Source organism: Chiloscyllium plagiosum, unplaced genomic scaffold (genome assembly GCF_037043375.1).
Source record: "Chiloscyllium plagiosum isolate Xiang-an unplaced genomic scaffold, Cpla_swu_hap1 HiC_scaffold_2, whole genome shotgun sequence".
NCBI lineage: Eukaryota > Metazoa > Chordata > Chondrichthyes > Orectolobiformes > Hemiscylliidae > Chiloscyllium > Chiloscyllium plagiosum.
In genome coordinates, this window is record NW_028270140.1 from 17722954 (window position 1) to 17745460 (window position 22507).

The 22507-nt window shown below is 41.8% G+C and overlaps 1 protein-coding gene across 2 annotated transcripts; it reads left to right on the top strand.

Annotated features, from left to right (window-relative positions):
* Positions 1–321: 321 nt before the first annotated feature.
* saraf (store-operated calcium entry-associated regulatory factor) lies at positions 322–20512 on the top strand. 2 transcript variants are annotated; one of them, XM_043720442.2, is made up of 6 exons: positions 325–465; positions 2245–2423; positions 8732–9137; positions 14431–14536; positions 17588–17703; positions 18277–20512. In XM_043720442.2, the coding sequence occupies exons 1-6, from the start codon at positions 330–332 to the stop codon at positions 18300–18302; spliced, it is 969 nt and encodes a 322-aa protein (XP_043576377.2). In that variant the 5' UTR covers positions 325–329; the 3' UTR covers positions 18303–20512. The 2 variants fall into 2 exon arrangements, with proteins under 2 accessions (XP_087851155.1, XP_043576377.2); XM_087995029.1 differs by lacking the exon at positions 14431–14536 and having other exon boundaries at positions 322–465.
* The last annotated feature ends 1995 nt before the right edge of the window (positions 20513–22507 follow it).

A 22507-nucleotide genomic window follows, 5' to 3' on the forward strand; every position in this document is an offset into this window, starting at 1 on the left:
GGTCTAAGGTTGGGGTCAGTGGGTGGGTTTAAGGTTGGGGTCAGTGGGTGGGTTTAAGGTTGGGGTCAGTGGGTGGGTTTGGGGTCAGTGAGAAGGTCTAAGGTTGGGGTCAGTGGGTGGGTTTGGGGTCAGTGAGAAGGTCTAAGGTTGGGGTCAGTGAGAAGGTCTAAGGTTGGGGTCAGTGGGAAGGTGACAGGGCCTAAGGTTGGGGTCAGATTCCGTGCAGAGTAATGGGCGTGGCCTACCCCGTGTTGACGTCGACAGGGCCCCGCGCGGTGTCTGACGTAATTCTGCGTCATCGCATTGTGCGGTCGCCCGCAGGAGTGCGCATGCGTTCCCTTGGGTCTGGCTTCTTGTCGTTGGAGGAGGGGGGCAGGGGGATGTCTTTGCTCCATCGCTATCGGTGTGGCCTCGGCCTGTGCCTTCTGCCGTTTTTGCTGCAGGTGAACGGAGCGCAGGATTCAGGTAGGAGCCAGAGAGCGGTGTCCTCATTGCTTCGCCGCTGCAGCTGCGGCCCCGTAGGTGGAAGGAACAGCAGGAGGCCCTGAAACCTGCCCCGACATTCACTGCCATCATGGTGTGTAGCTGCTGGGTGTCGGGCCGGGCCGGGCCGGGCTGGGCTGGGCTGGGCTGGGCTGGGTCGGGCTGGGCTGGGTCAGGCTCTCTGCCTTTATCCCTGATGAAGGGCTTTTGCTCGAAACGTCGATTTTGCCTGTCCTCGGATGCTGCCTGAATTGCTGTGCTCTTCCAGCACCACTGATCCAGAATCTGGTTTCCAGCATCTGCAGTCACTGTTTTTACCTTTTATATAGTCCAGTAAGGTTATTTGAAATCGCATGCTTTCAGAGCACTGCACAACCACCTGATGAAGGAGCGTCGCTCCGAAAGCTAGTGCTTCCAATTAAACCTGTTGGACTATAACCTGGTGTTGGAAATGTGTTGCTGGAAAAGCGCAGCAGGTCAGGCAGCATCCAGGGAACAGGAGAATCGACGTTTCGGGCATGAGCCCTTCTTCAGGAATGAGGAAAGTTTGTCCAGCAGGCTAAGATAAAAGGTAGGGAGAAGGGACTTGGGGGAGGGGCGTCAGAAATGTGATCGGTGGAAAGAGGTCAAGGTGAGGGTGATAGGTCAGACTGAGGTGGGGGGGCGGAGAGGTCGGGAAGAAGATTGCAGGTTAGGAAGGCGGTGCTGAATTTGAGCTAAGATAAAAGGTAGGGAGGAGGGACTTGGGGGAGGGGCGTTGCTAAGATTTCTCCTCAAAGATTATAACCTGGTGTTGTGTGACTTCTGACCCCCTCTCATCATTGGCAGGTTTGTGACCTGACTCTCATCACCTGTCATAGGTCTCCAGCTGCCACTCAATATCCTTAAATAGTAACAATTTATCAAGTGTGACAGTTCCCGCCCTATACTTGTCTAGAGAGACTTGTAGATTTCCGCTGCCCCTTTTTTTTAAAACCAAATTCTGGCTTCTGCCAATTAGGAATATGGACCCTAACGAAATCTGGTTTGGTAATGACAGCAGCAAAATGCAAGGATGCGGGAGATCTGAAATAAAATTTCAGCTGTAGTAATGTTGTGTAAGGAATAAACTATTGCTAGCACATTGCTTTCTTGCTCATCAAAATGATGCTATGGGGTTCCTGACCTTAGGGAGAGACAGGATTTCAGTTAAACATCTGATCTGATAACAGTCCCTCAATTCATAACCACCTCATCCTGACCTTAGGGAGAGACAGGATCTCAGTTAAACATCTGATCTGATAACAGTCCCTCAATTCATAACCACCTCATGCAGAAGCAAGAGTGTTACCAAGTAAAGCAACACAGCTAATTGCCAAGTGATTCGTTATTGATGTCTGTTGCATCAGTACTCTTGCTGAGTGGTGTAGGTTACCCCAAAGTTCTCACTGAATCATTTTAAATTTGCCAGTATATTTGCTGAGTAGCTTTTGCTTAACTGTCAAGGGCTCACTCTCAGGCTGAGTTATATCCATCCTTTAACATTCACAATTAATGCAATAACTGACAAATCTATGTATATTGTCTGACGTTCACAAGTATAAAGACTTAGTTTCACTGTATTCGCACTATTTCTTTCTCACCTAATTAACCCACCACTGATACCTCTTCCAATCATCCCTCAAGTCTGAAATTAAATAAAGATGGTTGAGTAAGGTAAAGCAATAACTCTTCCATGAAATAGCGAGTAAGAATTTCTGTAATTTCTCTTTCCGTTTACAGAAAGAATTCTGCTCCGTGACGTCCAAGCTCTGACATTGTACAGTGGTAAGTATACCACTGGCCGCAGAACACATCCTGTACCTCAGCTGCAGTGTGTTGGTGGCTCAGCTGGCTGCAGTGTCTTGCTTCCGAAAGTGGTGCAGTGTTATAACAAAGGTTGGGATGGTTATGATGTTCAGGTATGTAGTTGAACGTACCAGTCTAATTTCTAAATATAACCAAGTGATATTGAATTAGTTTACAGTGAGGGTTGCTCTCTGGAAGCAGTTCAAAACAAAAGAAAAACTGCAGATGCTGGAATCCAAGGTAAACAAGCAGGAGGCTGGAAGAAAACAGCAAGCCAGGCCGTATCAGGAGATGGAGAAGTCAATGTTTCAGGTGTAACCCTTCTTCAGAAAGCAGTAGTCACTGATGGTTAATTCCTTTACATATTCTCAATCTTGGGAACATATGTTTTGGTGGAATCAGAAGATGCTTTAAGGGGTGGAGGAGTACAGTGGGAAAGTGGATTACTTCCAGGATACAACATTTCTTACGTTTTAGAAATAAATATTGCAAAGATAGAGATGTGAAAGAGAAAATAACAAGCTTTTCTGTAGTGCATAACGTCCATTAGATGTTTGCACCACAGAGAATTGTGTGATGACAAATGCCGAGAATAACAGGCTAGAAATGATGGCGATGGCTTTAGCACTGCTAAGGTAGGAGTTTCTGTCACTTTCAGAGGAGTAATAAGAATGAGAGCTAGAAGCGGCAATAGGCAACTCAGCCTCTCAAGTGTGCCCTGTCATTTGATGTGATCATGACTGATCTTATCTTGACCTCGTTCCACTTTCCTGCCACTCCCTGTAATCCTTGCTAAGAAAACAATTCTTCTTATCAGCAGTCATGATTTGCAGATGGCGGTGTTGGACTAGGGTGTACAAAGTTTAAAATCACACAACACCAGGTTATAGTCCAACAGGTTTGATTGGAAGCACAATAGCTTTCAGAGCGCTGCTCCTTCATCAGGTGGTTAATGATGGCAAATAGATAATTTCATCATTATTACTGCTATAAATGCTATCTGACAGATTCTGATCAGCCTCTGTATTGTCAATCACAGTTCTTCAGTTTGATTCATTAAAAAGTCACATTTTTGTTTTTGTGCTCTGTAGAAAGCGCACACTTCTCTATTTGTTAGCTAGCTGGAAGCCAATAAGAAATATTTGGGTAACTGCATGTTAGAATCATAGAATGGTATCACCACACAAAGAGACCATTTGGACTGTTGTGTTCATGCCAACTCTGCAAGAGTAACTCAGCTAGTCCAACTCCCCTGCTCTTTCCCTATAGTCTTGCAACTGTGTTCCCTTCAGTTGATTATCAATTTCTCATGAAAGCCTGAATTGTTTCTTCTGCTATACTTCCATACATCTTCTACATATTTGCTGATCCTGAAAAATATATGTTACAATTATGATGTAGTTTCATATATTTTGCTTATGTTCCATTTAGACTTCACACTTGATTTGTTACATTAGTTGTGTATCCTCACGAGGATTCTTGACCATTTGTTTCATTGCCTAAAAATAACACAGACCTGGAAACAGAAAGGAGGTTAAGGAACTAGTCAGGATAAAACTTGATTGAGTTTTTTGAAGAAGTAACAAAGAGGATTGATGAGGGCAGAGCGGTAGACATTTTGGTAAGGCGTTCAGCAAGGTTCCCCATGGAACACTGGTTAGCAAGGTTAGATCTCATGGAATACAAGGAAAACTAGCCATTTGGGTACAGAACTGGCTCGAAGGTAGAAGACAGAGGGTGGTGGTGGAGAGTTGTTTTTCAGATTGGAGGCCTGTGACCAGCAGAGTACCACAAGGATCGGTGTTGGGTCCACTACTTTTCATCATTTATATAAATTACTTTCGTTACTTTTAGATAAAGAATTTGGATGTGAGCATAGCAGGTATAGTTAGTAAGTTTGCAGATGACACCAAAATTGAAAGTGTAGTGGACAGCGAAGAAGGTTACAACAGGATCTTGATCAGATGTGCCAATGGGCTGAGGAGTGGCAGATGGAATTTAATTTAGATAAATCTGAGGTGCTGCATTTTGGGAAAGCAAATCTTAGCAGGACTTATACACTTAATGATACGGTCCTGGGGAGTGTTGCTGAACAAAGAGACCTTGGAGTGCAGGTTCATAGCTCCTTGAAAGTAAAATCGCAGGTAGATAGGATAGTGAAGAAGGTGTTTGGTATGCTTTCCTTTATTGGTCAGAATATTGTGTACAGGAGTTGGGAGGTCATGTTGCAACTGTTCAGGACATTGGTTTGGAATATTGTGTGCAATGCTGGTCTCCTTCCTATGTGAAGGATGTTGTGAAACTTAAGAGTTCAGAAAAGATTTACAAGGATGTTGCCAGGGTTGGAGGATTTGAGCTATAGGGAGAGGTTGAATCGGCTAGGGCTGTTCCCCCTGGAGCGTCGGAGGCTGAGGGCTGACCTTGTAGAGATCTATAAAATCATGAGGGGCATGGATAAGATTAATAGACAAAGTCTTTTCCCTGGGGTGGGGGAGTCCAGAACTAGAGGGCATAGGTTTAAGGTGAGAGGGGAAAGATATAAAAGAGACCTAAGGGGCAACTTTTTCACACACGATGGTACGTGTATGGAATGAGCTGCCAGAGGAAGTGGTGGAGGCTGGTAAAATTGCAATATTTAAAAGGCATTTGGATGGGTATATGAATAGGAAGGGTTTAGAGGGATATGGGCCAGGTGCTGGCAGGTGGGACTAGATTGGGTAGGAATATCTGGTCGGCATGGATGAGTTGGACCAAAGGGTCTGTTTCCGTTCTGTACATACCTATGACAATCAAAACTGACTACAAAATATATTTGTAATAATAGAATAATGGTAATAAATTGGCGGTTAGGAAAAAGGGGAGGCAATAGCTGAGTGGTATTATTACAAGGCTATGAGTCCAGAGACCCAGGTAATGTTCTGGGGAACTGAGCTCAAATCCTTCTCTGGCAGAGCTTGGAATTTGAATTCAGTAAAAATCTGGAATTAAGGTTTAATGATGTCCGTGGAACCATTGTCAATTGTCAAAAGTACTCATCTTGTTCACTAATATCCTTGAGAGAAGTAAATTCGTCCTTACCTGATCTGGCCGACGTGTGACCCACAGCAATGTGGTTGGCTCTTAACTGCACTCTAAACAATTAGGAATGGGCAATAAATGCTGGGCGAGCTAGCAACGGCCACATCCCGTGAATTAATTTTTAAAAATTGTAGAACCTTTTCAAGAATACTAAAGCAAATTGACTAAGTGAATTATTTGCTCATGTTTATAGAGGAATCTTCTCCTCGTCGAACTACAGTTTTTAGATTAAGATATTAGACCTCGAAGGAAAAATATCTGTGAGGACAATGAAGCATGCCAGATCTTGTGTCATGACAAACTGCATCCTGGAATATTTAATGAAGTAATGAAATTTATACATGTATAAGGCATTGACCTGGTTTCTATATTATTGAGAAAAGGAAACAGAGGAACATGTTGCCAATATTTGGAAAACAGTGAGGAAAAACATAGATTAGATTAGATTAGATTCCCTACAGTGTGGAAACAGGCCCTTCAGTCCAACAAGTCCACACCGGCCCTCCGAAGAGCAACCTACCCAGACCCACTCCCCTACATTCACCCCTGACTAATGCACCTAACTACAGGAAATTTAGCATCCCCAATTCACTACATAGTGTTACTATTGCGAGGTAGCCTGACTTCCTGGAGAGAAGGCATTGGAGAGTGAGGACTGACTAATGATGTATCATGAAAAATACTGAGCTGTGGGTTTAAGATTTTACATGAAGAATCCTTTGGGGATTTTTATCTATAGATTTTAAATTGACTGTTCTTTATTTAAACTTCAAAACATCATTTGCTAAAGTCATTTGTAGAAACATTGATCAGAGGCGTAGTGCTTCTAAAAAGAATCAAACATTATCTAAAGTGTTATGAACAGTTTTTTTTTGAAAGAAAGGATTGGAACTGGGAAGTTGCTTCAGGAATTACTATAGGTCTAATTCCTGCTTAGGATATCCTTAAATTTGAAATGGACACAAAATTTGCAGACAATATGAAACTAATGGGAATACAACCAACAGGTAACACATTGTACAGTTCATCCACTTTACTAACACCTTCCACCCCGACCTCAAATTTACCTGGACAGTCTCAGACTCCTCCCTCCCCTTCTTAGATCCCTCCATTTCTATCTCGGGTGACCGACTCAACACAGGCATTTACTACAAACGGACCGACTCCCACAGCTACCTAGACTACACCTCCTCCCATGCTGCCCCCTGTAAAAATGCCATCCCATATTCCCAATTCCTTCGTGTCCGCTGCATCTGCTCCCAATACCGAACAGCCTGAATGGCCTCTTTCTTCACAGACCGCAATTTCCCCACCGACGTGGTTGACGATGCTCACCACCGCATCTCCTCCACTTCCCGCACCTCCGCCTTTGAATCCCGCCTCTCCAATCGCCACCAGGACAGAACCCCACTGGTCCTCACCTTCCACCCCACCAACCTCCGGAGACATCATATCATCCTCCGTCATTTCCGCCACCTCCAAACAGACCGCACCACCGGGGATATATTTCCCTCCCCACCCCTATCAGCGTTCCGGAGAGACCACTGCCTCCGCGACTCCCTCGTCAGGTCCACACTCCCCTCCAACCCACCTCCATTCCCGGCACCTTCCCCTGCAACCGCAAGAAGTGCAAAACTTGCGCCCTCACCTCCCTCCAATGCCCAATGGATCCTTCCATATCCGTCACAAATTCACCTGCACCTCCATGCACATCATTTACTGTATCCGCTGCACCCAGTGTGGTCTTCTCTACATTGGGGAGACAGGCCACCTACTTGCGGAATGTTTCAGGGAACACCTCTGAGACACCCGCATCAACCAACCCAACGACCCCGTGGCTGAACACTTTAACTCCCCCTCCCACTCCGCCAGGGACGTGCAGGTCCTTGGCCTCCTCCGTCGCCAGACCCTGGCCACACGACGCCTGGAGGAAGAGCGCCTCATCTTCTGCCTAGGAACCCTCCAACCACACGGGATGAATGTAGATTTCTCCAGCTTCCTCATTTCCCCCCTCCCCACCTTATTTCAGTCCCAACCCCCGGATTCAGCACCGCCCTCTTGACCTGCAATCTTCTTCCCGAACTCTCCGCCCCCACCCCCTCTCCAGCCTATCACCCTCACCTCCTTCCACCTATTGTATTCCCAGCCTCCCCCCCCCCCACCTTTTACCTCAGCCCGCTTGGCACACCAGCCTCATTCCTGAAGAAGGGCTTATGACCGAAATGTCGATTCTCCTGCTCCTCGGATGCTGCCAGGCCTGCTGCGCTTTTTCAGCACCACACTTTTCAACTCTGGTCTCCAGCATCTGCAGTCCTCACTTTTTCCTAGGGAACACATTGATCAAATAATACAGTTGGAAAGATTGAGGAGCCAAGTGACAAGTGTCATTTAATGTGACTGTGGATTGGGAACAGATAATACATTGGCAATATAAGCTAAATATTATTTTTCCGTAGGAGAGGAAATAATAGATGGTATTGGGGACACTGGAAGGTAGATCTTTGCTAAAGCAGTTTCTGATTACTTCAATGACAAAATTAAATAGGTGTTATTTATTTCATTCCATTGATTATATGAGTGATTGATTGATTGATTCTGAGTTCATACAGAACTCTGATCCAACCTCACCTGAAGTACTGTGTCTAATCTTGGTTAATGTGTGAAAGAAAAGTCCTTGGCATTGAATTTGGTGCAGCAAAAGATAACTGATGCCTGCGTTATGAAGGGAAGTTGGGAACAGTTATGCTGGAGAAGAGCGGGCTCAGTAATAAAATATTCAGGATCTGAGCAGGTATAGGGCAAGATAAATGGCAATATGTTTAACATAATCTGAAATTCTACATCAAAAGGGCATTGTCTCAAAGGTAGGATTTCAATTTAATTCCTCAGTGCAGCATTGAATGTATAGAGTGGACTGTTGATTTGAGGCAATGGGACTGATAGAAAATTTGACAGAGTTAATTGTATCGCTGGAAAATAACTTGATAAAGGGGGATAAACAACCTTGGGATTTTTTTTAATGATTGTGCATTTGAGATCTTAAGAACTCAATCTGAAGGGATGAAGAAGCAGAATTATTGGCAACTTTTGGAAAGAAATTGAACATGTACTTGAAAATTTTCTTTTAAATTGCATGATTATTGGGAAAGAGTGTTGGAGTTGGTATCTAGGTACCTCTTTTAAAAAGCCAACACAAGTAAATCGGGCTGAATGGCCTCCTTCTGTGCTATTTAATGTTATGATTGTTCTTTCTTTCAGACTGAACAGTTAAAATGGTAATTAACCCAAGGAGCTTTCTAACTTTATCTATTCTTAAACCCCCATATCTGACACACGATCATAGTGGGAATGCAAGACAGACATGGAAAAAGCATATCAATTTGGAGCAATTACCGTCAGTTGTGAGGGATATAACTATCCAGAAGATCCTTATATTTTGAGGGGATCCTGCGGACTGGAATATGTCATAGAACTTACTGAGGAAGGCCTTCGGAGAAAGAAATCTAATTCTGAATTTGCTTATAAACCAAATAACAATGAAATTCCCGCAGATTCCGATGATTCATCCTCTTATCTTGTGATACTTGGACTGTTTTGTCTTTCTTATCTGATCTACCTCATGTGTTTGAGAAGCCAAAATAACAGTAATGAGATGCCGCAAAGCAGTACTCAAGGTTATGATGAATGTTTCAACAATGCAGGCCCCTCTGGACATCCACCACCACCTGGCTTTAAACCAGACTTTGGAGGTAAATCTGTCAGGATTATTTAATAAAATAAGATTGTACAGCTATTGAAAGCAATAATCATTAAAATATTGCATTTCTTCAGAAGAGGCAACTTGGTCTAGCAGATGTGCATCCTACTTTGGACAAACATATGAAGTATGAGTAGAAGTGGACCATTGAGACCATTCATTAAGATTATGGATTCTCTGTTTCAAAATCCACACTCCCGGCTGTCCCCAGTAACCATCAATTCCGTTGAATACTTAATACAGAGTTAGATGGATTTTCATTAGACAATGGATATGCTTCCAGCATCTTATGAAGTAGAATGTTCCAAAGTTGCACAACAGTCTAAGGAAAAAAAAAACTCCTCATCTGTCTGTACAGAAATCACAAAAGCTAGCATGCACATTTAGTAGCTGATGGGGAAGGCAAAAGGGAATTTATTGTAAAAGGAATGGAGTATAAAAAAGGGAAGTTTTGCTAAAACAATACAATGTACTAATTAGACCACACCTTGAATACTGTGAATAGTTTTAGTCCCTTTATTAAGGAAAGATATGTTAGTTTTGAAAGCAATCCAGAGTAGGTACATTAGGCTAATTGTAGGTTTGGAGGCATTTCCTTCTGAGACAAAATTGAGTGGGTTGGGCCTGTTCTAACTACAGTTTAGAAGAATGAGAGGTGAAATATATACAATTCTTAATGGGACTTGACAAATTAGACTCTAGAGGTTGTTTCCAAGTGTTGAAGAGTCCAGAATGCCAGGCAAAATCTCAGTGAGCAGTCACCCAATTAGAATAGAGTTGAGGAGGAAATTATTCCGTGCGGGTCGTGAATCTGTGAAATTCTTTACCATAGAGAGCTCTAGAGGGTTTCTAAGTCCATTGAAGGCCAAGACAGAAAGATTTTTGCTCAGTAATGGAATCAAGGGTTATGAGGAATAGACAGGAAAATGGAGTTGAGGAGACCAGCCATGATCTCATTGAATGGTGGAGGAGACTATTTCTGCTCCTATGTTTTATGGTCTTCTGGAAAGGGCTGCCCCAAACTTGAAAGCTGTGTCCACCGGTTCTTTACTGACTTTCAAGAGGAAACATCCTTTCCACATCCACTTTGTTAAAGTCACTCAAGATCTTACCTCTCATCTAATTCCTGCTTAATTTGTTCCTTGGTTAAACCTTTTTTTTCCCCTTTCAAGTTTTAAAAGCTGCTATATATGCTGCTTCCATTTCTTTGTTGTGTAAAAACATTTTTATAAATTTGACCTGCTTTTACTGATTATCTCACCTGCACACCTCTGGTAGGAGACAGAGTATAGTGGTTGAAGGTTGTTTTTCGGACTGGAAGCCTGTGACCAGTGGTGTGCAGCAAGGTTCAGTATTGTACACTGTTGTTTATCATTTATATAAATGATTTCGTTGTGAATATCGGCATGGTTAATAAGTTTGCAGATGACACCAAAATGAAGTGCAATGGAAAGTGAAGGAGGTTATCTCGGTATAGCGGGACCTTGATCAGATGGGCCAAGGAGTTTAATTTAGATAAATGTGCAATTTTGCATTTGGAAAGGCAAGTCAGGGCAGGACTTGTACACTTAATGATAGGATCCTGGAGAGTGTGACCAAACAAAGAAAACTAGGAGTGCAGATACATTGTTCCTTGAAAACTGAGTCACAAGTAGAAAAGGTAGTGAAGAAGGCATTTGCCTTTATTGGTCAGTGCATTGAGTACAGGAGTTGGGATGTCAAGTTGCAGCTGTACAGGACATTGGTTAAGCCACTTTTGGAATAGTGTGCCCAATTCTGGTCTCCTGCTATAGGAAAGATGTTGTGAAATTTGAAAGGGTTCAGAAAATATTTACAGGTATGTTGCCAGGGTTGGAGGATTTGAACTATAGGAAGAGGCTGAATAGGCGGGGGCTATTTTCCCTGGAGCGTCGGAGACTGAAAGGTCACCTCGTAGAAGTTTATAAAATCATGAGGGTCGTGGATAGAGTGAATAGACGAGGTCTTTTTCCCAGGGTAGGGAATCCAAACTAGAGGGCATAGTTATAAGGTGAGAGGGGAAAGACTTAAAAGGGACTTAAGGGCCATCTTTTTAAGCAGTGTGTAGTGCATGTATGGACTGAGCTGCCAGAGGAAGTGGTGGAGGTTGGAACAATTACAACATTTAAAAGGCATCTGGATGGGTATGTGAGTAAGAAGGGTTTATAGGGATATGGGCCAAATGCTGGCAAATGGGACTGAATTAATTTAGGATACCTAGTCAGCATGGACAAGTTGGACCGTAGGGTCTGTTTCTGAACTTGCACCTCTGACTCTGGTTGCTATTTTGTCATAAAGAAAAACTATATTTATGTCTTTAAAATCCCTCATAACCTTCAACATCTTTAAGTCTAGGAAATTGAAAGCTCAATATTTCAAATTTGTTTTTATACACCAGATATTTTTAACCTACTGTCTTGAACTTGGCAGTCCAATCATGAAAGAGTTAAGTTTAATCTGTATATTCATCTTATTTTTAAATTTGAGAATTTTTGTAGAACTTATGACCTGGGTTTTCCATGTTGACATTTGTCTTGTCTGCACCCTGTTTGATCTAGAATTATTCTGTAATATCAGCACTGAGCCTCACTCAGTATAAATTGGTTGCAGTCAGCCTCCTTGGACATGTTGTGACACACTTTTATGTCATGGGATTTACACTGGAACTTCTGGCCCCAAGGTAGGGATCCACAAGTTAGGGATTGTGTGGCCCACTGTGTCTCAAGACCTCAAAGAAACTGTTGAAATATTAGTTGTTTCTCCTTATAACAAGCTGCCCAGTATTATCTTTGTGTCCCTTATTTCTTTTTTTCCTCCCATCAGTGATCAGAGTTGTATTCCAGGTAAAGCTGGATTAACATACTATGCAAATACAATTTCTCTTCCTGAGGTTTCTGTTCTATCTTTCCTACTGCTGCATACTTTACTCGTGGCATCAGTGGCTTAAAAAAAACAGTTTTCCCTTCCCTATTTCTCTTAGCTGTGTCATTCTCTTACCTTTGCACAAGAGAGAAGATCTAACACACCCACCTGAATTAGTGCTAATTCTGTCTAACTTGATACAGAATCTGTCTAATCAGCTTTTCAAATGATCACATATATAATTTTCCACATCTGAACTTGTAAGTCACAATTGAGGTAAAAATCGATGGCTATAATTGTGTTGCTCATACGGGTCTTCTATTTACCATCTTTTTTAGTTCATTTGAGGTTAGCTGACTCCAATGGAGTTTAAGCAATATCACTGAATGGAAAGGATGTTACCGTGGAGCTTTGTTTCCCTTCAGCTTCCATATTTCTAATGTCCTTAATCTACCTCATTTAGCTTCATTAATTCAAACACCCTGCTATGTCCTTCCCATGTTTCTCTATATGTTTCATGGTTTTTACATTTTGTTGATTTGACTTAAATGGGGTTAAAGCCCCAGGACCTGATCAGGTGTACCCTGGAACTCTGCGGGAAGCTAGGGAAGTGACTGTTGGGCCTCTTGCTGAGATATTTGTATCATCAATAGTCAGAGGTGAGATGTCGGAAGACTGGAGGTTGGCTAACATGGTGCCACTGTTTAAGAAAGGTGGTAAGGACAAGCCAGGGAACTATAGATCAGTGAGCAGCCTGATGTCGATGGTGGGCAAGTTGTTGGAGGGAATCCTGAGGGACAGGATGTACATGTATTTTAAAAGGCAAAGACTGATTAGGGATAGTCAACATGACTTTGTGCGTGGGAAATCATGTCTCCCAAACTTGATTGAGTTTTTTGAAGAAGTAACAAAGAGGATTGATGAGGACAGAGCAGTGGCCATGATTTATATGGACTTCATAAGGTATTCAACAGGGTTCCCCATGGGAGACTGGTTAGCAAGATTAGATCTCATGGAATACAGGGAGAATTATCTATTTGGATACGGAATTGGCTCAAAGGTAGAAGACAGTGGGTCGTGGTGGAGGGTTGTTTTTCAGATTGAGGCCTGTGACCAGTGGCGTGCCACAAGGATTGGTGCTGAGTCCTCCACTTTTCATCATTTATATAAATGATTTGGTTGTGAGCTTAAAAGGAATAGTTAATAAGTTTGCAGATAACACCAAAATTGGAGGTGTAGTGAACAGCGAAGAATGTTACCTCAGATTACAACGGGATCTTGATCAGATGAGCCAATGGACTAAGGAGCGGCAGATGGAGTTTAATTTAGATAAATGTGAGGTGCTGCATTTTGGGAAAGCAAATCTTAGCAGGACTTATACACTTAATTGTAAGATCCTAAGGAGTATTGCTGAACAAAGAGATCTTGGAGTGCATGTTCATAGCTCCTTGAAAGTAGAGTCTCTCGTAGATAGTATAGCGATGAAAGTGTTTGGTATCCTTTTCTTTATTGGTCAGTATTGAGTACAGGAGTCGGGAGGTCATGTTGCTGCTGTACAGGAGATTGGTTAGGCCACTGTTGGAATATTGAATGCAAGTCTGGTCTCCTTCCTATTGGAAGGATGTTGTGAAACTTGAAAGCGTTCAGAAAAGATTTAAAAGGATGTTGCCAGGGTTGGAAGATTTGAGCTATAGGGACGCTGAATAGGTTGGGGCTGTTTTCCCTGGAGTGTTGGAGGCTGAGGGGTGACCTTAAGCTTATAAAATCATGAGGGGCATGGATAGGGTAAATAGACAAGGTGTTTTCCCTGGGGTGGGGGGAGTCCAGAGCTATAGGTTTAGGGTGAGAGGGGAAAGATATACAAGATATAAAAACCTAAGGGACAACCTTTTCACGCAGAGGGTGGTGCATGTGTGGAATGAGCTGCCAAAGGAAATGGTGGAGGCTGATACAATTGCAACATTTAAAAGGCATCTGGATGGGTATATGATTAGGAAAGGTTTGGAGGGATGTGGGACTAGATTGGGTTGGGATAGCTGGTTGGCATGGACGAGTTGGTTCGAAGAGTTATACATCTCTATGGCTTTGCAGCTTAATCCTCTCCTTATTTCCAGAGCAAAGTGTCTCTGCAATGAAAAACAAAAACCTTTATTAACTGCTTCTAGCCTGTGCTAGCATTGTTGTTCATCCCTTTATTTTATCCTATTTTAATCATTTAATGCAACTGTTGCCTATCCTGTCTTCATTAGAGTTTAAAAAAAGAACTTTCTTCATCACAAGATGCCACATATTCTTCTGCTTCATTTCTATGATTGCTCCTTCATATTCATTGGAAAAATCCAGCATTGCTCCACCATTATTGGTTATCTTGCCTTGTGTAATCTGCAAATGTATTTTGTTTCGAGGTTATACATCTCATGGGGCGTATCCACGGAGTAGAAGCTCAGGACCAGGCTTTTGGACAGGTTTAGGAACAGGTGGTTTGCTTGGATACTTGCTTTCCAGCAGAAGGTATTACATTTACAGTCTTAAAGATTAAATGATATGAACACACTTCTTAGAATTCTTGATTGTAATCAGATTATCCTTAATAAAGCCATAAATGCACATTTACAGTGGTTTTGGTAAGGAACCCCTTTGAATTTGATGGTAACTTAAAGGTGTGACCAAATTGCAGAAGAAGGTGAAAATCCTGAAGTCATGCTCTAATTGATAGCCATTCCACAGGTTGCATTCTCGACCATCCACACTAATGATCAGTGAAATTAACAGATGGGTGGAGAACTTATTTCACTTTTGTTCCCTTGTGACAAACCCATTAAAAAGTGAACCCTTGATCCGATGAAGTGAAATTTGGGTTTTTATAATCCTGAGTCATAAGTACTGCTGTTTAAAAAGTGGGTGTTGCTAAATTCTGACTAATTTTGATATATTTCTAAACATGATTTGGAGATGTCAGTGTTGGACTAGGGTGTACAAAGTTAAAAATCTCACAACACCAGGTTGTCCTTAATAAACACCAGGTTATGGTCCAACAGGTTTAATTGGAAGCACTAGCTTTCGGAGCACTGTGGTGGTTGTGGAGTACAAAACAAGTTTTAAAGAATTAGTTAATATTTCAGTATCAACCTACACCTCCATGTATCCAAAATTTTATTTCACATTCTGTAAAAATCGTGATTTAATTTTTTGATTATTTGTTGTCACTGATCATTAGCTTGGGTGGTCGAGAATGCAACCTGTGGAATGGCTATCAATACGTAAATGAGGGGTCTATTAGAAGTTCTTAAGACATTGCTGACCAATCAATGCGTGGGTCTATGCATGATTCTTTCACAGCCCCTGTGGTGGGCAATTCTAAGAATGAAGTAAAGTACTTTTAAAGCACAAACACCCTGCAGAACCAGAAGGTGCAGGAATGCTCCTTCAAATCCATTGGTGTCACATTGCCCACTGGGCACATCTTCACCACAATCCACAGGCCATTCCAACACCCTTCCTGAAACATATCCAAGGGTCACTGATAATGGTGCAGGTGTGTTGGTATTGATGGCTTTACTCGGGTGCGGTGAGGTATGTTGACCAAGTTCATGTCTATGACAGTCACATTGTGTATGCTTTCCTTTATTGGTCAGTATTGAGTACAGGAGTTGGGAGGTCATGTTGCATTTATCTTGGTCAGAGAAAGGCTTAGGTTTTGGATTAAATTTAAGTGCAACTTATTTTTTTGCAAGTTTTTTTGAACATTGCACTTTAAATCATGGTTGAACAGGGAAAACGAAAGAGATGCCTTGAAGCATTTGACTTCAGGCATCCAGACACAACCATAATGACACTACAAATAATTTAAAGGCAGGATCTACTTATGAAGTCTAGCTTAGGAGAAAGGACAGTACAGATGCCAGCAAGCCAAAGTGTACGCAACATCTACTTCTCCCTAGCAGTTTGTTGTGTTTTGCATGACCTTTGTACATTGTCCCAGTCATACTTAATACTAAAGAAAACCTAATCAGGCCACATTTCAGGAAGTAACAGATTTGTACGTAAGCCTCTGTCACCAACAAGGTGCTTCAACATCAGCTGATAGCTCAGTCCAGCCAACTATTTTTGCTTAAAGTACCGAGAAGCACCCAATATATGTATTGCAGTTAGCCAAACAAGAAGAATCCAGTACTGCTGAACAATAGTTTTGGGCATTCTTTGTTGTTTAACATAGTGATCAGATGATCGAACCAGAGGGCATATAGGCTGGAGAGTCAAGTTTTAACGGGATAGCACTGGCATCAAACCAGCAATGCACACTGATTGAAATCATGCTTCATTTGCTCTGCACGCTGCCAGCAATGCTTAAGAACACAAGTGCAAACCTTTTCACAAAGATGGCTTCCAGTGTGCTTGCCGTCATGGTAATATTTTCATTATTCAAACCTAGTAGTGCCCAAAAGAATAGCATTACAGAAGCAAGTTAACCCTGAACTCTTCTCCCCTTATATTGTAACTAAAAATGATTAAATACTAGTTTTCAAAACCATAAATGCCAAGAAACTATAGCCACATTTTTGCACCATGGTAAAAGCAAGAGCCGTTGCTACAAAGAAGTCTCACTGAGAGATATTGATCTCGAAGACCCCTCGTTTGCATATTTGAGTTTAATTCCTGTTTGAGACATTGTTATGGACCAGACCAAACCCCCTCAAAATATATTATGATAGTTTAGACCCGATTTTTTTTTTTCATTTTAAAGGCAAGTGTAAGACATTGCATTCCAGATGTAATTTGATGAGTCAAACTCCTCGACTTGTATCAAAACGCACTTTATTTTTGCACTACGGTTAAAATACAGGCAAAATAAAAAGAAAAGAATTGACTTAAAGGTAACTATTGAAATGCTTACCAAAATAATATATGTAAACAAATGAACTTTTCCAACATAGTAATATCCCATAAGCGCACCCTTAACAAAGGCAAATTCAGTAAAATAGATTGTCTCACATGCAATTCCAGCAGTCCCAAACTTTTAGCTGTAACAGAGAGAGGGATAAGAACTTCCACATCCAGCTTCAAGACCCCAGCAAGTACTGAAAGCTAAAACTAAAATCCTGGTTCCGTGGGCTGTTTTTATTAGTCCACCTTTTTAAAATAAAAACTCCAAGGCTGTAAAGCTATTTGCTTAATTGACTGGGCATCTCTGTCTCAACTTTCTTTCATAAAAACAACGACAAAATACACCTCTTAAAACTATAGTGTCATCACATTATCTAGTCCGTTTGCCAAAAAAAAAATGCCTCCACAAATTTAGCAATTTAATTAATGTCTACAAGTCTGGGCAGTGTTCATTGCTGTGCTTAATTTATTCCTGAAAAATTAGCTGAAGCATTTTTACCTGTACAAATGTTATGCAATACTGAGGAGGGTTTGTCTTTAATGGACCAATAATGGATGAAAAGTAATTTCATATACCTGCTTTTCTGACACAGTAGCGCAAAATGTTAATTGGACTTGAATCAAAAATATTATTTTAAAGCCTAAATACTAATGTTTTTTTAACCTTTTTCACTTCAGATCACAGCCAAACCCTTCACCTTACGTACACTACCCAAATTATTCTGCGCATCAACCACAGACAAGTGGGCAAACTGGTTGGAATCCTGAAAGCCGAGAAACCAGGACAACATCAGGTAAACATGGTTTCCTTTAAATAGTGTTGAGACAGTAGCTTTGCTGCTTTTCATTTTCACCAATTTACCCAAAATATCCTTTTATACAGGTTTCAGCATTGAGTTGTCCATTAGCAATAATGAAACACTATGGGAAGAATAAGTTTCAAAATGGCAGCTGAGTTGGAGAAATAATGAAGTCTTAAAAAGGTCAAACACAAAATAATGGCAATCTCAGTAGGTCAGGCAGCACCCTTGAAGAGACTAACAGAGTTAATGTTTTGAGTTTTGTATCACTACTTCAGAATTGAAGTTCTGAAGAAGTCACACCAGACTTGAAATATTAACACGTTCTTTCTCTCCGCAGACATGTTGAGGTTCTCCAGCATTTTGTGTTTGTTTCCGATTTCGAGCATCCGCACTAGTTTGCTTTTATTTAAACATTAAATGAAGTTGCCTGACTGCCACATTAGCAAATTGTTTCCTGCCTAAATGCATCGTATGCAAAAGATTTTTTTATATAAGATATAGAATGTATTTGCAAAGCAGTTAAAATTAAGGGTTCAAATTATTCTCTCGCTTTTGCTTTAACAGGATTTGGTGGAACAAAAAGAAGATGAAATGTACAAGATATGAGAAAAGATTTCATTGTAGAATTGTTCAAAAGTTGCTGCTTCAGTTTGTCTGCACAACCCAAGGCTGTAGCATTTTGTGAGCAAGAGAGATTCTTGTATTGTTGAATAGTTTTAGAATTTTCATTATTTGACTTTTTATATATCATCCAACTGTATTTGGAGCCTGTAATAACAATGAGGGTACTACATAAAGTGAGGAATTCATGCATGAACTTCTGCTAATTAATGGCAGGCAATAATTTATTATAATTTTGAAAGAAAATATTTAGTAATGTAAAGTAATTTTTAAAAATTCATTCACTGGATATGAGTGTCACTGGCTAGGCCAGCAGTAATTGCCCATCCGTAATTGCACAAAGGAAGGTTAAGAGCCAAACATTTTGGTGTGCGTCTGGAGTCACATGTAGGCCGCACCAGGTAAGGATGGCAATTTCCTTCCTGAAAGGAATTAGTGAGCTAGATGGGTTTTTCCTGACAATCAACGATGGATTCATGGTCATCATCAAACTCTTAATTCCAGATATTTATTGAATTCAAATTCCACCATCTGCCATGGCAGGATTTGAGCCCTGGTCCTCAGAACATTTCCTGGGTCTCTGGATTGGCAGTACAGTAATAACACCACTAGGCCATTGCCTCCTCTTAATATGTTTGCTATCCCAATACACTTGCAAGTCTCCTAGTAGTTGAGATGGAGTAAAGCAGAACAAAGATCATATTTGCTAAAACCAAGTGGTGCTTTTACTAAATTTCCTATTTCCTGTTATAGCCAGCGCACACTTGAAAGGAATTATGCACAAAGTGCATTTTACCCCTCTGCAACTTTATAGGAAATCCCATATGTGGCAAATTAAACTAAGAATATTGGGAGATACTGACATTTAAAAATTAACTTTTGTCTCAGTTTTCATAGAAGGACCTGCTCAATATGTAATGTTATTCCTCTAGGATGATGCTGTGCTGACTCATGGAGTTTCCTGTTAATTCACCACTGGTTCACTTTCTTCACGACCCTTTCCTCTCACTTCTGACTGTTATCTCCCTTTCTTTCATGACATGGAGGTGCCGGTGTTGGACTGGGGGTGGACTAGGTCAGAAGTCTCAACAGGTTAATTTGAAATGCCTTGTCCCTTTCTTTCCAGTAGTGATAAATTTCTTCAGTCTTGTATTTTCTTTTAAGCTAAATCACACTTTTTTTCAGCCCTACACAACAATGAAAAGTGTAAGTTCTATAAAGACACAGGAGGCTAAATGTTCCAAAAGACAAGAATATCTTTATGTTTGGCTTTATGGTTCTCAAATATTATAATGGAAAAGTTGAATACGTAAAACTTGTCCTCCAAGACTCCATTTAATGCTAGAGTATACCTGCATCCTGCGTGGGACATTGGGAAAGAATCAGGGAATATAGAAATTGCTAAATGAAAATGACCAAAATGTACATAGCTCTCCTAATATTTTGGTGGTTACACGATGCAACATTAGGGTTTCTAACTAGTGTATCTTTAGCCGTCATGACACAACCAGAAATGTCCTGAGGAAAGAAACCATCGCATAGAGAGATTTGGAAATCATATGCAGGGTACCCCAGTGTTGCCTTTGACATATTGAAATTTTGAATTCCTGAGACCACTGTTTTCTTTAGTTCTTTGCAAACTTCTGGTAACTCAAGACTCACTTGCAAATTATGGCCTTTAAATTTCCATGCATACATGTATGCAATTATGTAAAAGTACCTTGCACTGAAATGAATTGGCCATGCCCAAAAAAAAGAATATTTCTTGAGGCTTATGTTTCCTCCGGGTGCTGCAGTTTCCTCCCACAATCCAAAGCTGTTCAGGTTAGGTGAATTGGTCAGGCTAAATTGCCCCATAGTGTTCAGGGATGTGTAGGTTAGGTGCATTAGTCAAGGATAAATGGGGTAGGGGAATGGGTTTGGGTGGGATATTCTTTGGAGGGTTGGTGTGGACTTGGTGGGCTGAAGGGCCTGTTTCTACACTGTAGGGATTCTATGATTCTATGACTCAATTCCATTCCCAAAAATGAAGGCTCTGTGTGGTAGGCCATTTTTATTTTGATCTCATGAGCAATACACCACATAAATCTGATTGTGCAAGAAAGGGCAATGTTGCTTTGCTTGTAATCAAAAGCATTTGATATTTTTCTCAATAAAATTCTGTCCTTTTCCTCTGTGATGACGTAGCTTGTAATAATTTGTGCTTTTACTACGGTGCTTTGTGTACATTTTTGACAGATCTTGAAAGATTATACTAGTTGGCAACACATTATCGCTGCCTATCACACGCCAGTTAGGAAGAAATGGCCAAAATAGCCCACCATGTGTGTTAGCTACAGAACCTTGGACAGAAATTTCCTGTGCTTATTTGCCTACTCAAATATAGAAATGGATGAAAAATAAGCACAAATGCAGTGCGATCAATTTGAATAGTAATCAGATGGTTGTTTACTTCTACCATGGTGCCTCACGTTTTCCTTTATTAGCTTTAGATAATAGGCACATTCAGTGGGAAAGATATTAGCTGATTGGTCCTTTTGAATTTTTAGCGACTGGTGTACTTTATGAAACTTCAGCTGCACTGTGTTCTGAAGAAGGGTCACGGGATTCAAAATGTTAACTGTCTTCTCACCACAGATGCTGTCAGGCCTGCTGAGTTTCTCCAGCAATTTCATTTTTCTTTTATTTCAGCTGCATTATGACTGGTCAGTATGGTAAGTGCACGCTTCAGTCCGAATCCGAAATAAATAAATCCAAAATAGAAAGGTCGTTATCAATCTCCAGAAATCTGAACTGGACAACTGAATGACTTGTGCATCACTACACCTAAATTTTTGTGTTATTCATGCAAGTTCAGAAATTACCCTTAGCTAGTCTTTTGCATGGGTTGAAACTTTATTGCTGGAACAGCACAGCAGGTCAGGCAGCATCCAGGGAACAGGAGATTCGACGTTTCGGGCACAGGCCCTTCTTCAGGAATGAGCAGAGAGTGTTCAGCAGGAGAAGATAAAAGGTAGGGAGGAGGGACTTGGAGGAGGGGCGTTGGAAATGTGATAGGTGGAAAGAGGTCAAGGTGAGGGTGATAGGTCGGAGTAGGATGGAGGCGGAGAGGCCAAGAAGAAGACTGCAGGTCAGGAAGGCGGTGCCGGGCTGGAGGGATCCGGCTGAGACAAGGTGGGGGGAGGGGGGATGAAGAAACTGGTGAAGTCCAAGTTCATCCCCTGCGGTTGGAGGGTTCCCAGTCGGAAGATAAGACGCTCCTCCTCCGAGCAGAGAGTGTTCAGCAGGAGAAGATAAAAGGTAGGGAGGAGGGACTTGGAGGAGGGGCGTTGGAAATGTGATAGGTGGGGCCACCTGCAGTCGTCTTCTTGACCTCTCCGCCTCCATCCTACTCCGACCTATCACCCTCACCTTGACCTCTTTCCACCTATCACATTTCCAACGCCCCTCCTCCAAGTCCCTCCTCCCTACCTTTTATCTTCTCCTGCTGAACACTCTCTGCTCGGAGGAGGAGCGTCTTATCTTCCGACTGGGAACCCTCCAACCGCAGGGGATGAACTTGGACTTCACCAGTTTCTTCATCCCCCCTCCCCCCACCTTGTCTCAGCCGGATCCCTCCAGCCCGGCACCGCCTTCCTGACCTGCAGTCTTCTTCTTGACCTCTCTGCCTCCATCCTACTCCGACCTATCACCCTCACCTTGACCTCTTTCCACCTATCACATTTCCAACGCCCCTCCTCCAAGTCCCTCCTCCCTACCTTATATCTTCTCCTGCTGAACACTCTGCTCGGAGGAGGAGCGTCTTATCTTCCGACTGGGAACCCTCCAACCGTCCAATAGGTGGGGCCAAGGTGAACCTCAGACATGACAAAGGATGGAAACAAGGCGAAAGGAAAGTCAGAGTATGAATGGCATTCCTTTCCCATCCTGATTTATCAACTGGAATTTTAAGTTCTATGTAGCAACAGCAGACAATCCCAAGTTGAAAGCACCTCTTAACTATTCAAATGTGGCACCAGTAACATAACTAAGGCCCTAAAATAGGGGACATTAATGGCTACTCTAACAAAGATCAACTGAGGGTTAAGTTGGGACCAGTGAAGTGAGTTTAAAAGCATGTTTTTTTTCTTATGATCCAGGAAGAACTGTAGTTTGGAGAACACTAGCTCAGTGT